The sequence below is a fragment of the Dama dama genome, chromosome 23, assembly GCF_033118175.1.
Source record: "Dama dama isolate Ldn47 chromosome 23, ASM3311817v1, whole genome shotgun sequence".
Classification (NCBI taxonomy): domain Eukaryota; kingdom Metazoa; phylum Chordata; class Mammalia; order Artiodactyla; family Cervidae; genus Dama; species Dama dama.
The window spans coordinates 55,513,091-55,530,363 of record NC_083703.1 but is presented as its reverse complement, the minus strand read 5'-3'; the positions used below and the strand labels follow the sequence as shown (position 1 = coordinate 55,530,363).

The following is a 17,273-nucleotide window of genomic DNA, read 5'->3' as shown; positions in this document are numbered from 1 at the left end:
GTGGAGAGGCTGGCTTTATCATTGTAGACCGCATCTGATAGTGCCATCTTCAATGTCCTGAGGGTCTCCCATGCATGGAGGACGTCCAACCCCTGCAAGGTCCCTGCTCCTATGGACGGTGCCCCAACCTTCCTATTGTGGCAGCGCCTACACAGGTGATTTTTTTCTCTGACATCTGCGTCCACACTTCCCTCAAATGCCGCCAAAGCTCTGCACTAATTTAAAAAAATACAACACCGTCACTTAATCCTGAAGAAATGCAAACTCCCCGCTGCTGTCCAGTCCCATTAGTGATATTAGAAATTTGCTTTCAGAGAACAAAGGGCTTATTTCTGTACTTTGTGCTAATCTCCGGCAATCACAGCATTGTCATTTTTATCTTTGTCAAAGACAATTGGGCGTCAGAAATGATTGATCCACTCAGTTTGTTGCTGACTTTAATTTGTATACCGTTGGGTGATGGTACAGTGAAAGCAGTCTAGTGTTCTCCTGTCACTTGGGAAACAATGTGACTATTCCCTCACCTGGGGGGCGTTTCCCTGGAGCCTCAACCCACTCGTCACCTTGGTTGCCCTCTTCCACCCTAGGACCTTGTCTGTGAACCCTGGAGTCTGTGCACACATGGAGATGCCTGGCTCCACCACACTGAAGAGCATTTTTGTATTAAACCCACAAGTGGGAGGTGTCGGTGACTGGGGAGATGTCTGGAGTGAAGTATTTGAAATGAGGGAACGTTCATGTTATTTATTATTTCAAGGCAGCCAACAATAAAAGGTGAACCCGGGGGAAACATTTTATCAGAACTAACAGTGAGGAGCTTTTTTTAGTTTCTAGAATAAATAGTAATTAAATCATGTAAGCTGTGACAGTGAAATTGCTTAAAAAACCAATCCTCCCACCATAATTGCTGAGATACCCACATTTTTATAAATGCTAGGTAACTTTATCCGTTCCTTTCATCAGCAGAATGTGACACTGGCTGAGGGTGCCTCGTAATTTACCATGGCTTCAGGTGGCAGCTACAGAGGTACATGGATAAAAAGGTCATGATGTGGTCCCAGTCAACAGGCAGCTTCCGCTACGTCTTCTCCTGCAAGGAGGGGGCGGGGGGGGGCACAAGTGGTCCGGCGATGGAGTCACGGGAGGTGCCTAATGGATGTTTGGTATCAGTAGACCGTCTACCTTACACGCCTGCTTCCAGGTCATAAGAAAGTTCCAGCTACCCAAGGTCACTAGAGAATCCACTGAATCCTCTTCCCTCAACTCAGACTCCAGTTGAGCCCAGAGGTGGTAGTTAAGTGGGGGAGAGGGGGATATGTTTGCAGAGATGAGAACAGCTATGCTTCAGAGAGAATGAAGCAAGTTCCTTGTGTTTTGTTGTTGTTCCTTTTTCTAAGGCCTCAGCTGGTTCTCAAGAGGTAGAGATAAAAACCCCTGGACTTCCCTGGAGGCTCAGTGATAAAGAATCCACCTACAATGCAAGAGAGGCAGGTTCGATCCCTGGGTTGGGAGGATCCCTGAAGAGGAAATGGCATCCCAGTCCAGTATTCTTGCTCAGAGAACCCCCTGGACAGAGGAGCCTGGAGGGCTACACACAGTCCATGGGGTCGCGGAGTCAGACACAACTAAACACACAAACACAGAGATAAAACTCAGTACCTGAAGGTCAAGCGATCAGTTAAATAACCGCTTTCTCAACCACATTAGAGACCCAGGTCCACAGCTGAACGTAAGCTCTGAGCAGGCGCCTGCCCGCCAGGCTTTCCCCACCCACCCTGACCTTATCCCCTTTCTCTTGCAGTCAAGTTCAGCAGCTGCCTGGGGACCAAGGGGACGCACTATGAGACCAACAGCATGGACTTCAAGGTCGGGGCCGACGGGACGGTCTTCGCCACCCGGGAGCTGCGCATCCCCTCTGAGCAGGTGGCCTTCACCGTGACTGCGTGGGACCACCAGAAGGCTGAGCGCTGGGATGCCGCAGTGCGGCTGCTGGTGGCCCAGACCTCGTCCACGCACTCTGGACACAAGGTAAGGCATGACTGCATGCAGGGAGGGGCTGGGCGCATGTCCTTCCTCCTCAGGTGGCTGAGCGGAGCCTGGTTGGCAAAGGCAGACACCTGAGTGGGTGGCACCGGCCTTGGGGGTGACCCCTGACCTCCCACCTTCCCAGGCAGGGCTGCCCACAGGCCCCATCAGTTTGATACACAGTCATCACCACCCTGATGGTCAGTTCCTTTGTGAACAAGGGCCTCATGGCTTCGTTTCTCACTGGGCACCTCTCCTGTCTAAGCTTGTAACCCCCCAGCCCGGGGGCTCCTGAGGCCTAGAGGACCGAGAAAGAAGACAGAGGCCACATGGCTGGCCGTGCAAGGCAGGCAGGGTAGCTGGTGTGAGACTGATTCAGAGAGAGGGGAGGGGGAGCAGAGGGGGTCAGGGAGGGGGAGGAAAGGGAGGAGGGAGCGGAGGGAGGGCACACTTCACATAAACACACACCAGCCCATGTGCCCGGGTCCCCAGACTTCCCCTCTAACTTAGCTACGTGGCTATGTTGATAGGATGGGAGGGGTGAATTCACCTTCCCCCAACCGTCCCCCCATCCTGAAAGATCTCTCAGCCCCGTGTGCCCCAGGACTCCAGGCCCAGACCCCTCAGCCCCCAGAAATGCCCACATTAGGTTTCCCAAGCCTGAGGGGACCAGCTCTGCTCACCTTGGCCCATGTTTCTGTAGCTGTGTTGGCCTCAGGCTGGGAGCTGCTAGGTCAGCAGAGAAATTGCGGCCCAGAGGACCCGCATGATGAGTCCCACTGCATGTCCATCTACATGAAGGTGGACCCGTAGGGAGGGAGAACCCTTGGGAGACCTTGTGGCCGTTGGTGTTATGATATGCATGTGGTTCACTAGAAAAGAAGCACACCAGTTAAAGCAAGACAGGCCGTCAGGGACAACATCCATCAGTATTCCCTCGGGACAGGCCCACAGGAAGTGGAGGGTTAGACCAGATGGACCAGATGCCTTTCTATAGATTTGTCCAGAAACTCACAGAATAAAGTGCTCAGCAAACCCCAGTGGGACACAGTCTGCAAGTTTCCCCAAACCTATTTGACCAAGGAGCCTTCTTTACAGGAAATCTTTCAAGGCAGGTGTTCTGAGGAACTCACTTTGGAAAACTGGGGCTGTGTTTCATTTTTGTCTTATTTTTAAGCCATATTGTTAAACCACAAGGAGGTGATTTAGGTTACAAAATCGGTGACTCGGTGGCTAGCCTTATCCTGGGAGGTAGGCTGACACCTTAGCCAAGGACATCTTGAGTGCCCTTAGGGGTGTCCTGAACTAGGTATTGAAACACACTTCTAAGAGGGGTGCCCCTCAGACCAGTAGTCTCACCTTGAGGATGTTGAAAATCCTGAGATGGATGTGGTTTTCCATCCCTTCCTGAATGATCATGACCAGCCATGCCATGGTGGGCAACATGGCCCTCATGGGGGCCCCTCCCTGCCAGGGCCGAGCCAAGGGCAGCAGTGGAAGGCTTACATCTTGATTGCAATTGCAATGCGGAGAGGGTGCCTTGTGGGCAAGGAGCAGGGCTCTCTAAAGCCCATGGATGGCCTCAGATAAAAGGCACTAATTAAAAACATAATGACACCTTTTGTCAAGCATGTTAATGAAGTGATTTCTGAGGCAGTTAATCTCCTGATCTTCCAAGAAGGTGACTGCAATTAGACAATCCCCAGGATGCATGCACCTCCAACTCCATGGCAGGCGGGGCCGAGAAGCACCTGATCTGCAGATTCCACGTCCCAGGTTGAGAGCATCCATGGGGTGACTATGGGGTCGCACCCTGAGCACGTGACACGTGACCATGTAGGCAGTGGGCACAGTCCCTGCCACCCACCTGACGCGGTCCTTCCCTGTTCATTTCCTATTGCCTTCGCTGTTAAGGGCTCCGTGCTTCCGATCTTCCAACCCAAAGAGCCCTGCTCTGACTTTCTAGGACCCTCCCCTAAGTGTGTCCACATCAATCCTCACAACATCTCCAGAAGTGGGCCCTGTCGCTGCCCCACTTCACAGGTGGGGAAGCTGAGCTGTCTGACTTCAGCCTCTTGATGCATGGGAGAACTGATGTTCCGGAAAGGAGTAAATAAGGGATGTTCTAAGCCCAGCATCATAACAGAGCCTGGCTGCCCTGGATTGTCTGTTTGGATCAAGCTCTTCCAGCTTATCGGCTGATGTTCTGGGACAAGCATACAACCTCTCTGAGGCATATTGCTCTGGAAAATGGGACAGCAACGCTGCCTACATCCCACCCTAGGGTTGTTAAGAGGATTATGTGGGATGATGTCAGGTCAGGCAGAGTGCAGACTCTATGAGAGCATTGTCCCCAAAGAGATGAAAAATAGTAGATCTTATTGCTGTCATTGGCATGGTCCCAGCCCTCTGAGTTCTTTGCTGGGTCCTCACCAGGGTGGTGCCTGGGAGGACAGGGAGAAAGGTCAGTGTGGAACACTGGCTGAGGCACCCTTACAAAGACGGTGCCAACCTTTGAATGTCACTCTGTGTAAACGGATTAAGGTGATCCAGATGGCTGGTGTCTTTAGTCACCCGCCAGAAGCAAATGTCAGTCTTCTCTGGTGGAAGGTATCATGCCAGACCTCAAATTATATCTGTCTTCTTTTGTATACAATTTCTAGCACTCAACTGAAAATGACTGGAAGAACAAAATAAGATAACTAAAAATTAAGAGGAAAAGCAGATGATAATCAAAGACCCATGGGGTAGATTTACAATTATATTATTAATTGTAATCATTAAAAATAGATTAACTCAAAAAAAAAAAAAAAAGATTAACTCTTGTACTTGGAAAAAAACAAACTGACAATATATTTTTCAAAATCTATCCACATGCAGCTTACAGGGCTTCCCTTATAGCTCAGTCAGTAAAGAGTTTGCCTGCAATGCAGGAGACCTTGGTTCGATTCCTGGGTCAGGCAGATCCTCTGGAGAAGGAAATGGGAACCCACTCCAGTATTCTTGCCCAGAGAATTCCATGGACAGAGGGGTGCCTGGCAGGCCACAGTCCAAGGGGTCGACAGTCTATGGAGTCACAAGAGTAGGACACGACTTAGCGACTAAACCGCCATGATGCAGCTTACAAAAGATACATCTAAAAAGTGTAAGATACAGAAAAGCTTGAAATAAAAGCATGGGGGCAGGGAAATACCAGGCAAATAAACAAGTATGAAATTAATGGTAAATTTTAGCTAACATCTGTGAGTAAACAATAGAACATGCAGACATATCAGTAAGGAAATAGAAGATTAGGAGCACAGAATTAAGAAGTCTGACCTTGGTGAAATGTACATAAAGCACAGAAACCAACTGCTTCTAAATACAGATTATTTACAAGTATACTCAGAATATTTACAAACATTAGCCAAACTTCAAGCAAACTTCAAAACGCTTCAAAAGTTTAGAATCAAAATGTAGTTTCTGTTCTTCTTACCACAGAGCAATTAAACTAGAAATCAATAAGAAAGAAAATTACTGAAAAGCCCCCATAGATTTGGAAATTAAGTAAATGCCTTCTTATTAACCCTTGGGTAGAAATTAAATCATATGAAAATGGGAGAATATTTTGAACTGAGTAATAAAACTAGTTGGGATGTATTAATCACTGAAGTCATGCCAGATGGAAATGTTTAGCCTTAAATACATATATTAGAAGATAAAGAATGCAGAAAATCAGCAATTTAACACTTATTTCAAGAAATTATAAAAATGGGAAATGAAATACAGAGCAGAAAGAAGGAAATAATAAAACAAATTGGAGAATATAATGAAATAGAAAATAATAGAATCAACAAAGACAGAAGTTGGCTACTAAACTGTAGACCAAGAAAAAACCTGAAAATAATTCCTATCTAGAATGACAGGAGAACTTCATGACCAATCACACAGACATTAGAAAGGTCACTTGAGGACATTATGTACAATTTATACCAATATATTTGAAAACAAAGATGGAATAGGTAACATTCTAGAATATAAAATTTACCAAAATTAACATGAAAGGAACACCTGAACTGTTTTATTATTGTGAATAAAGTTTTAGCTCAGATTTTTATCACACAAAAAAATTACTCTCACCATGATGGCTCCACTGGTAAGTTTTACCCAAGCTATAAGGAGTTAAAATGCATCCTACAAGAGGGATGGCTTCCCCAACCAAATGGGGACCATGTTAAAACCAACAGGAACTTTTTCCAAAGCCAGCAAGGACCTTGAAAGAACAATGACAGAGAGGATCATTACATGTCTGTCCACTCAGAATAGATGGGAAAAAATCCTAAGCAAAATTTTAACACACATGAATCCACCCATGTTTACATAGGATAAACAATGGCCACATTTGTCTGTTTCAAGAAATCAAGATTTGGTTTAACACTTAAACATTAATCCATGTAATGCAAAATATAATAAACATCACATGATCTTCTGAAGAGTGGTTGTTAAATTTAACTTCATTCAAGATAAAACTGTTCAGCAAATGAAGAAAAGAAACCATTCTTAATCTCACAAAGAGTATCTATAGCAAATATCTGAACTACAGTTGGAATACTCAAAGCCTTCCATGACTTCAAAAATAGGACAAGGACACTCTTACATCACACATCAGAGCTTCATGCCAGTAAGTTTAGGCAAGAAAAAGAAATCGGAATAAATAGAACTAGCATTTTGTGTAGCTTATATAATTGTGAATGTAGAAAATCCAAAATAATCTGTGGCTAATTTATTCGAATTAATGAATGATGTTAGCAAGGATGCTAGATGTAAAAGCAATAGCATCTCTACAGACTGCAGCAGATAGTGAAGGACAGGGAAGCCTGGCATGCTGCAGTACATGGGGTCGAAAGAGTTGGACACGACTGAGCAACGGAACAACAGACCAGGAATAGTTAGAAAATAAAATCTGAACCAGATACCGAATTAGCTAACATTAATTATACAAGACCCTTACATATTACTGAGAGCAATTTTTTTTCCTCTTTGGCTTCACTCTGCAGCTTGTGGGGTTTTAGTTCTCACACCAGGGATTGAACCCAGCTCCTTGGCAGTGAGAGCATGAAGTCCTAACCACTGGACCACCAGGGAATTCCCTATGTATTACTGAGAACACTTAAAGATCTTTGAAAATAGAGGGATACACCCTGTTCATAAGAGGCTTAATGTTATGATGATGTCAATTCTACCCAAAGGTTTCTATAGATTTAACACAATCCTGGCAAAAATCCAACATGTTTTTTCTTTGCTTTTCTATAGAAAGGCTAAGATCTGACTTTAAATTTTTAAACAGAAATACAAAGGGCTTCCCTGGTGGCTCAGTGTTAAAGAATCTGCCTGCAATGCAGGAGACACCCGAGACATAGGTTTGATCCCTGGTTTGGGAAGATTCCCTGGAGGAGGGCTTGGCAACCCACTCCAGTATTCTTGCCTAGAGAATCCCATGGACAGAGAAGCCTGGTAGGCTACAGTCCGTGGGGTCTCAAGGAGTTGGATACAATTGAATGACTGAGCACACATGCAGGAATAACCTAGAATGACACAAAAATGGGAAGACCAGGTGTTTCAGACATCAAGACTGAATAAACCACACCAGTTTCTCAACCTCACCCCTGCTGGCATTTGGGGCCAGATCATCTCTGATGTGGGGCAGCCCTGTGCACTGTGGGATGTTTGCCAGCATCCCTTGCCCCCCTCCAGATGCTAGCAGCACCCCGCCACCCCTGTTTGCAACAAAGCTGTCTCATGTCATCGCCAGATGTTCCCCAGGAGCCCCATCTGAGAGCCACTGAGCTACAGTCATTAGATGGTGCTGTTTGAGATCAAACAAATGGAACAAAGTGGCCCAGAAAAAATATTTAACATTTTGGAAAGTCTTATCTTCATAGAAGGCTTCCCTGATAGCTCAGTTGGTAAAGAATCCGTCTTCAATGCAGGACTCCAGTTCAGTTCCTGGGTTGGGAAGTTCTGCTGGAGAAGGGATAGGCTACCCGCTCCAGTATTCTTGGGCTTCCCTTGTGGCTCAGCTGGTAAAGAATCCGTCTCCAGTGCAGGAGACCTGGGTTTGATCCCTGGGTTGGGAAGGTCCCCTGGAGAAGGGAAAGGCCACTTCAGTATTCTGGCCTGGAGAATTCCATAGACTGTATAGTTCATGGAGTCCCAAAGAGTGGGACACAACTGAGCGACTCACTTTCACTTTCATCTTCATGGATGTTTAACTTTTATACAACAAAATTCACCCACTTCACACAAATGACTTGATTTACCTTGTCAAATATGCACAGTGCCAACGCTGGCTCTTTTATGATTGGCACTGGATGGCAGAGGCCAGTAAACTGCAGCTTGCAGGTCACATCTGATCTGCCACCTGCCTGCTGATGTCTGCAAGCTAAGAATGGTTTCTGTAATTTCAAATGGTTGTATAAGCACTTAAATTAATATCCTCGACTTTGCTTCTTGGCCTGCAATGTCTGAAATATTTAACTGTGTGACCCGTTAACAAAAAAAATTGCCAAGCCTACTTAGAATAGTGGAGGAGGACTGTCTTTTCCATAAGTGATGCTGGGCCAATGGGGTACCCTAAAGGGGAAAAGTCAAGTGACCCCTGTGTTTGCTTAGTCACTCAGTTATGTCCGAGGCTATGCAACCCCATGGACTGCAGCCTGCCAGGCTCCTCTGTCCCTGAGGATTCCCCAGGCAAGAATACTGGAGTGGGTTGCTGTGCCCTCCTCCAGGGGAGTCTTCTTAACCCAGGTCTCCCTCATTACAGGTGGATTCTTTACCATCTGAGCCACCAGGGAAGTCCCAAGTGACCCCTACCCCATGCTACACCCCAGAGCAGTTCCAGGTAGATTGTAACTCTGAGTTTGCAAGACAAAATAGACAAATAGAAGAGAATTGGGAGTGATGTGTGGGGAAAGCTTTCTTACACGTGATGAAGCACAGAGAATACAGCAAAGGTTGATGATTTGACTTCATGAAAAATGAGAATCTACTTATCACTACTTAAGAAAGCGGAAAGACTGTAAAGCAATTATCCTTCAATTAAAAATAAATAATTTTTTAAGTGAGAAGTTAAACCGGAGATGAGAGAGGATATTTATGACACTTAATGACTGACAAAGAGGCACGTCCTGAATATAGATGAGTGTGCAAACTCAGTAGTGTCCGACTCTTTGTGACCCTGTGGACTGTAGCCCACCAAGCTCCTCTGTTCATAGGGTTTTCCAGGCAAGAATACTGGAGTGGGTTGCCATTACCTTCTCCACCTGAATAGAGAGAGAGCCTCAAATCACTATGTAAAGATAGATAACCTGATAGGAGAAAAATTAAAAACAACAAGCTGCCCATGATAGAGGAGAGCCTGGTGGTAGATCCATGTGAGGACATGTCAACCTCAGCAGGCAATGCAGATAAAAGCCAAAAACCTACCAGAATGACTAGCCTTCGAAAGACTGGCAACACCGGTTCTCACATCAATGAGAATGTGGAGAAATGGCACTCCCATGTGCTTGGTGGGGATGCATTATGGTACAGCCTCTCCAATAACAATCAGCTTTTTCCATTTAAATTTGAATATACCTTTGCCGAGTTGAGAGGGAAACTGTTCCTCTTCTCACACCTCTGACACCAAAGCTGTAGGTTTTCCACCCCAGCCAATCCTCTGACTTTGCATGGACACAAACTGGGTGTTCTCTAATTTAACTCAATTCTGACCCTCACAGCCTGGAGTCAGCACAGACCGTGAGGTTCAGGGCTCGGTCCACAAGCCCACTTCCCTTCACATGTGGGTCACAGGTGGTGAGTCTCCTCCTGGTTACTCGCTCCTATCCAACTCAGTTCTCACCACCCACACCTCTGGTCAATCATTTGCTACGAAGGTTCACAGAATTGGGGACAGCACACACTTACTCTTCCTGGTTTATCATGAAGGAATGTCCAGGTCAAGCACTACATAGGGGGAGGTCCGGACGGGTCTCAAATGCAAGGGTTTCTATCCCCGTGGTGACGGGTGTACCACCCTCCCACCACATGGATGTGTTCACCAACTCAGAAGCTCTCCACACCCCAGTGTTCAGGGAATTTATGGAAGCTTCATCCCGCAGGCATGATCCATGAACTCAACCCCTCAACTCAGCCCCTCTCCCCTCCCCAGAAGATGGAGTGGGCAGGGGGCTGACGGCTCCAAGTTCCTAATCATGACTCAGACTTTCTGGTGACCAGCCCCCTCCAGGAGCCCACCCAAAGTCACTTCATTAGAACAAAAGATGACCTATAACCTGGAAAATTCCCAGGGACTTAGGAGCCATGGGTAAGGTACCCCTGTCAATCCATCACTGCAGAGGTTGCAAGGGTTTCAAGAGTTCCGTGTCAGGAATGGAGAGCAGAGACCAACTGTGTATTTTTCATCATGCCGCTGGTCATAGGTACAAGCCCAAAGGAAGTATGGGCCCATTCATACCAAGAGCTCTGCACCAGAATTTGATAAACCTGAAAAGAACCCCAAGACTCATCGGCATTAGGTTGGTTAAGAACCTGGGGGTGGATTCATTCAGTGAAATTCTGTGTAGCAGCAAAAATGAACAGGGTAGGCAAATCCCACAGACATGCATCGAGGGATAGAGGGCTGGGAAATGCAGACTGTGGTCCAGACGTGGACAACGTGGAGTGTGTGTACAACCTCACAGAGGAAGCAGGAGGAGGCGGGCCTGGGGGGCTTTGAGGGATGAGAGGGGGGACCTGGGCCAGGTGTTCATTCTGTTATCATTCCTGTGTTTGTTTACTGAAGTTGCAAGCACTTTCCCACAGGTCGTTTATACTTCACAATTTCAAAGCATCTTTTCAGTGCATGCAGAGGGCTTCCTAGCTGGGTTTGGAAAGGTGGGGAGCTCAAGGGGAACACCGCAAGTGGGAGTTCTGCTGGTAGAAGGTTCTAGAAACACAAAGTGAAAGTGTTAATCACTCAGTCATGTCCAACTCTTTGTGACTCCTTGGACTGTAGCCTGCCAGGCTCCACTGTCCATTGAATTCTCCAGGCAAGAATACTGGCCATGTCCTTCTCCAGGGGATCTTCCCCACTCAGGGATCAAACCCGGGTCTCCTGCATTGCAGGTAGATGCCCTGGTCTGATCCACCAGGGAAGTCAAAGGACCTGCTTCAAAGGAGCCATTTGCAGGGTTAAAAGTCCCAAGAAACTCTCATGAAAGGAGACTTGAAGCAAATCCCCGGAGGAGAGCCCAAAGGGACCCCCTAATTTCCCAGTTCCATAAATCCCTACTCTCTCACGTCAGGTCCCATCAAGCACAGTCTCCCTCGTCCGTCATTTCAGCGACTTTCAAGGCACGGGCAAAAGGAGCTTTACGGTCAGGTGAACCATAAACTCCTGGCAACTTCTCCCTTTGCTCTCCCTTCTTAGCAACCATTTAAAGGCGGTCTTTTTGTGGGTAATACCAGCAGGGCTGGAATCTGGAAGAAGGTTTTTGTGTGCAGTCTTGCAGGAAAGCTGATAGCAATTCAATTAGAAAATGCAAATGAGGTCACATATTTCCCACGGGAGAGCTGCATTGCCCCCGAGGAATTGGAGCAACGTTCGGCCTTGCAGTCGATACTGAGATCAAGTTCTCGCACCCTCGTCATCTGGCTGGCTGTGCATCACTTGAAAGTGTCAATGGGACCTGTGGGTATAGTTTGCAAAAAAGGAAACTGTTGTTTATGAAACTAATATTAGATTGTAGAGTGTGTCAGCATCTATGAAAAATAAACTCGGTGGCGCGTTATTCTGTGCCCGGGCCGAGATGCCAAAGGGCCATCTTTCCCTGGAATTTCCACCTCCCCAGGTGATGGGCTGAACTGTGCCCCCGGAGTTCCTGTGTGGAAGTCCTAGCCCACAGTTCCTCAGAATGGGACCAGGTTGTCAGACGTAATTAGTTCCGGTAAGGTCCTCGGGGCAGAGAGACCCTAATCCTACGTGACTGGTGAACTTATTAAAGAGGAAATTTGAACACAGAGTCCTTGGTGCTTCCCCTGTGGTGCAGCAGTAAAGAATCTGCCTGCCAATGCAGGAGATACAAGTTCAATCCTTGGGTCAGGAAGATCCTCTGGAGGAAGAAATGGCAACCCACTCCAGTATTCCTGCCTGGAGAATCCCATGGACAGAGGAGCCTGGCAGGAAACAGTCCATGGGGTTGCGAAGAGTCAGATGCGACTGAATGGCTAAGCACAGCACAACAGCACAGTCCCGGGCAGAACCCGTGTGAAGATGAAGACAAGGATGGAGGTGACCTTTCTGCAAAACAAGGACACCACCAACCACCAGGCTCCAGGATAGGGGCCTGGGGCGAGCCTCTCACTCAGCCCTGCGGGGTACTGCCCTTCCCACACCTGGTCTTGGCGTCTGGCCTCCAGAGCCATGACGTGAGTGTCTGCCATGGAAACCCCTGTCTGTGGTGGGCCCAGGACAGTCAGTCACTGGGGATGTCGCCAGTGCCTTCCAGCTGAGGTGGAGACCCGACCCCAGAGGTGGAGACACACACCGTCCGTGCAACCTCCTAAAGGTGGATGAGAGTTCGGAGCCTCCAGTCCTCTTCCTGCGGCTATTCAGGTCTCCAGTCCCAGCGAGGACGTCGTGCCAAGACCACAGGTGTTAAAGCCCCATCCCCACGGTCTGCCTCTGTGAGTGGAAGGAGGCCGTCAGTATCACAGACGCCCAGATCGGCGACAGGACACAGAATAGAGAGGACCTGGCTGAGAAGCAATTCCTGAGACCCCCCCCACCCCGGTCCCTAAGGAAAGGCTGGCCCCCGAGCAGCCCTCCATGAGTCCCAGAGGACCAGCACTGTGCCTTAACCCCTACGGTGCCCACTTGGGAGTTTTAACCAAAGGGGGCCCATGGAGCTTGCCACGCGCAGTGTCACCTTGGGAAAGTGCATGAAGGTCATCAGGTGGAGCCCGGGAAGCAGGGTGTGCACGCACCTTCAGAAAGTAGCAAGATGATCCTTTTATGCTTTTCCAAAAGGTGGCCTCCACGTCACAGAAACAGTGACTCCCACTATGGCCCATACATGACGGTATGGCCAGCGAGCGAGCAGACTGCTGTCCATGCGCCTGTTCTCCTTTGGAGGATGGCAGCCATGTGAATGAGTGATGGCGAGCTCGGCGCTCCTGCAGGTTTAGGTGGTGCCGCCCATGCGGGCCTGCTTCAGGCACGGGCTTGACTGCCTGGGGGACTCAAGAACCAAGTGTCCATGTCACAGGCCCACACAGACTGCCAGGAAGGAAATCCATGGTGACCACAGTGGGTGGCCCTGCCCGGTGATGGGTGTCAGTGTTAGACCTCAGTGGGTGCACAGTGCTCCCCAGAAATCCGCAGCTGTTAACTCCACAAGCGCGAAAGCAGAAGTGAGTCTAACCCCTGGAAGCTGCACCTTCTGCAGTTTCGGAGAGCTGCTGGCTGCCCCGGGGTGAGCAGGAGTGAGTACAGTGGAAAAGGGCCAACTTGGACCATGTTTCAGCCTGTTGATGTCCTTGAACGAGTGTCAGGGTCTGCGTTTTGCAGAGGAGAGGTGCCCAGGGTCCAGGTCCAGGGAGAAAGGCAAGACAGTCATTGGTCACTTTCCCTGGCCTGTCGTGGGAGTGGGGAATGGCCCAGGGCTGGGCCGGTAGAGGGCAGAGGCTGCTGGTCTGTCCCAGGGGCGAGGAGTGCAACATCTGAGTCAAGACTGGAGATAAGAGAAGCAGGCAGAGATGGGAGCACCTTCGGGCTAGGGGAGCACCCTTAGGCAGGGCCCAGGCCAGGTGGCCCTTGGAGAGGCACTTGTGTCTATTCTAAGATGTGTCGGGGTTCCAGGTGGGCTGAGAGCTAGGGTGGGAGTGTCAGGAGAGTGTATGCTCCTCGGTTTTTGTCTCGTCACAACAAAGATTTGGAGTGACGGACATTAAAGCCCCCCTCGACATGTTACAGCTCTCAGGTCTTGGACAGACCGTGTTATCACTCTCAGGTCTCGAACGGACCGTGTTATAGCTCTTAGATAAATCAGTGTTACAGCTCTATTTTATTTAGATAATAGCAGGAAAATCCATCTTCGAGGCGTGAGGGCATGTCGACCCAAAGACCCGAAGAGAAGAGCGCCCCAGCGTGTGGGAGAGAGAGAGCTAGCTTTGGCTCCTCTTTTTATGTTTTTCTCTCCCTGGGCCTGTCCTATGTAAATTGGGCCAGCCAGGAGTGCTGTTTGTTTTACCTGAGGTTCTCACTCCAGTCCTCGGACCTTCCTTTGTTCTATTTTCGCGGACTTTTCCCCTTCCAGGTCTTTTAGCCACTGCCATTCTGGACTCCTTTTCCCTATTCTGACTACCTAACAGGAGGGTGAGGCTTTTTCTGCAGCCACCCTGGCTTAGCCAGCACCATGCCCGGCCTGCTTCCTGCTGTGTCTCTGCTGAGAGAGAGGCAAGGAGTAGGCGCTGGTCAGGGCTGGTTTACTAAGTGGGATGAAGGCCCCCAGGGGCTGGCCCCACTGCCTCTCCCGCCCCATGGGGGCCATCGCATCTCACCATTGTGTTCTGGCCAGGCCACTGTCCATTCCCTGCTGCAGGAGGTCCCACCACCCAATACCCACCACCTGGATCCTAGCACCTCCCCCTTCTCAGCTTCTCTTAAGCCTCAGAGGGCGGAAGCCATCCCCACCCAGCCAAGTCCACTCTGCCTCCTTGTTCCCATGAGGGGACACCCGTCACTTCTGCAGGACACACCCCTGCCTCCTTCATTGCCTCTCCTGCAGCTGTGCAGGCACCAAGATGTGAGTACAAACAGAAAGAGACCCTCCCTCACCACCCACAAAATGCTCACCTTCATCCTGACCGAAGCCTTCCAGAACCATCCATGCTGACGAAACTGACCGTTTTTCTCACTAATTGACACCAATGCGAGCGATCCCAGCCAGTCCCATCACTTGCAACTCCAGGAAAAAGCCATGCATTTTGGCTTAACTTGCTCATTTCATTTATTTATCTTCTCTTACTGTAATTGTACTTCTTTCTGTAAACTAAAGAGTAATTTCATTTACGTTGTTGCTGGCAAAACATAATTGTCCTAATTCCCTAGAGCAGGTCCCCAAGCAGGGCGCTCGGAGAAGCCTGGAGTTTGGGTTGTCACAGCAGGTGGGGGGTGCTCCTGTCATCACGTGGACCCAAGCACCCTACAAGTACACAGGACATCCCCCCCAGAGCACGCCCTGCTTCCACACGTTGGCAGTGCAGAGAGCCTGGTTTAGAGCCAGGCGGGATCAGGGGGAAATTCTCAGGCCCTAGGAGACACATTGTCTTGTGTCTTCGTTTTGTGGGGGATACAAGGCTGCAGAGGGCAAGGGGTGTGCTTTGAGTGTCTGTTAAAAGAAATGAGGTTTTCAAACTACTTGAGAACACCAAGCTTCCCTGAGGATGATGGTGATGGAAACAAGTTGCCTGAAGAACCAGGGCTCCGCAGCTCCCCAGGGATGCTCCCACCCCCACAGTCCCTGACCCGTCTGCTTAGGAAACAGCGGCAGTGCTGTCAGAACCACACAGCACCGCGACATCCGGCCTCCAGCTCAGGGCTTCCCCTTGTGAGTGATGAGCAGGGAGGGGCCACGGGACACGGCCCGAGTTCAGACCCCAGCCGCCGTCACAGCTGTATGAACCTGGCCAGTCCCTGGACCTCTGCTCGGGTATGAGTGACGACAGTGTCAGCTCGTCCCTTCCTGGGTTGTTCTGGGTACAAGTGAACGAGGCTGGGGGGAGTCCATCCCATCCCCCACTCCACCCCAACCCCACATCCCCCGCACCCCAGGCAGCGAGTACAGAAGTGTTAGCGTCAGACTTTCCTTCCAAATATGGATACACAAGGAAATAATCATGCTGTTTCGTGCAGGAGACCTTTCTTTGCATGACTTTTATGGGAATTCTCAAAACAGTCTCCCCTTCTTAGAAGAGATGAGAAGTAAGAAATACCATAGCTGCTTTGAGGGGCAAGGATAGGGCATTGGTCTTCCCCATTGTGTTGTGGATGTAAAAAAAATTGCACTAAGTGCTTTTCAGAACCAAACTCATGCAAATGTTTGTTTAGAATGGCTCCCATGCTCTATTTGTTAAAGAAGGGAGCTATCTTTCTGTTGTTTTATTTTGTGTTTGTTAAATACCATTTTATTCTGTCGGTCCTTAGCTGCCATGGAAACCAGCCAGAAGGCTGCAGACAGAACCCTAGTTAAATATTTTAAATATACATGCTTGCAGGCAAACAAAATGTACCATTTTTCAAATGTATATTGAAAGGGAAGTCGGAGGTAGAGGAATGAACTATCTTATAGATTTTGGTGCCTCTCTTTTTTTCTCACGAAATCTAATTATCCTCAGTGAAAATCAGTACTAGACCTGACATTTGGGGGAGTTGGGATGGGTAGGATGCTGTTTCCTTATTTGAAGCATTTTTAACCCAAAGCTGCAAGGAAACAATGAAAACAGGAAGGCTGGTGAATCAGAAACCAAGGAGAGAGCCGTAAATAACACTGATGCTTGAGGGTGGATCTCATGCACCTGTGTTCCATCATACGTTTGTGAGTCCACACGCAGACACAGTATGTCACCCCCTCATGTCTCATTCTGAGCACAGACCCACAAATTCTGTAACCTGGGGGCACCAAGCCCTACATCAGTCACGTTTCTGCTGGGATGGGCCAGCCCCTTCCCCAACATCGGGGCCACCGAGAGGGTCCAATGAGACTGCAAAGTGATCTTGGTCACTCTATACGTAAGAAGGTGCAGAAGCAGGCAGGGCTTGGACGCTGGGCGCTGGTTAAAGGAAAGGGGTGGATACCCAGAGATGGTAGTACAGTGAGACTCACAGGCACAGGTTGACCTCTGTGATGAAAGAGAAGCTGCTGCTGCTGCTGCTGAGTCGCTTCAGTCGTGTCCAACTCTGTGCAACCCCATAGACAGCAGCCCACCAGGCTCCCCCGTCCCTGGGATTCTCCAGGCAAGAACACTAAAGTGGGTTGCCATTTCCTTCTCCAATGCATGAAAGTGAAAAGTGAAAGTGAAGTCACTCAGTCGTGTCTGACTCTTAGCGACCCCATGGGCTGCAGCCTACCAGGCTCCTCTGTCCATGGGATTTTCCAGGCAAGAGTACTAGAGTGGGGTGCCATTGCCTTCTCTGAAATAGAAGCAGCCCCAGCCTAATCAGGACTCCC

At 48.9% G+C, this 17,273-nt stretch overlaps 1 protein-coding gene across 2 annotated transcripts in view; it reads left to right on the top strand.

Moving 5' to 3' along the window:
* The window catches only part of CDH4 (cadherin 4), a 473,737-nt gene that overhangs the window by 344,717 nt on the left and 111,747 nt on the right, over window positions 1–17,273 (top strand). The window contains exons 3-4 of one of the 2 annotated variants that reach the window (XM_061125800.1): window positions 1,802–2,028; window positions 2,615–2,620. In XM_061125800.1, the coding sequence (XP_060981783.1) occupies window positions 1,802–2,028; window positions 2,615–2,620 (233 nt within the window). The remainder of the gene's footprint in view (window positions 1–1,801; window positions 2,029–2,614; window positions 2,621–17,273) is intronic. The other variant, XM_061125799.1, reaches the window with a different exon arrangement.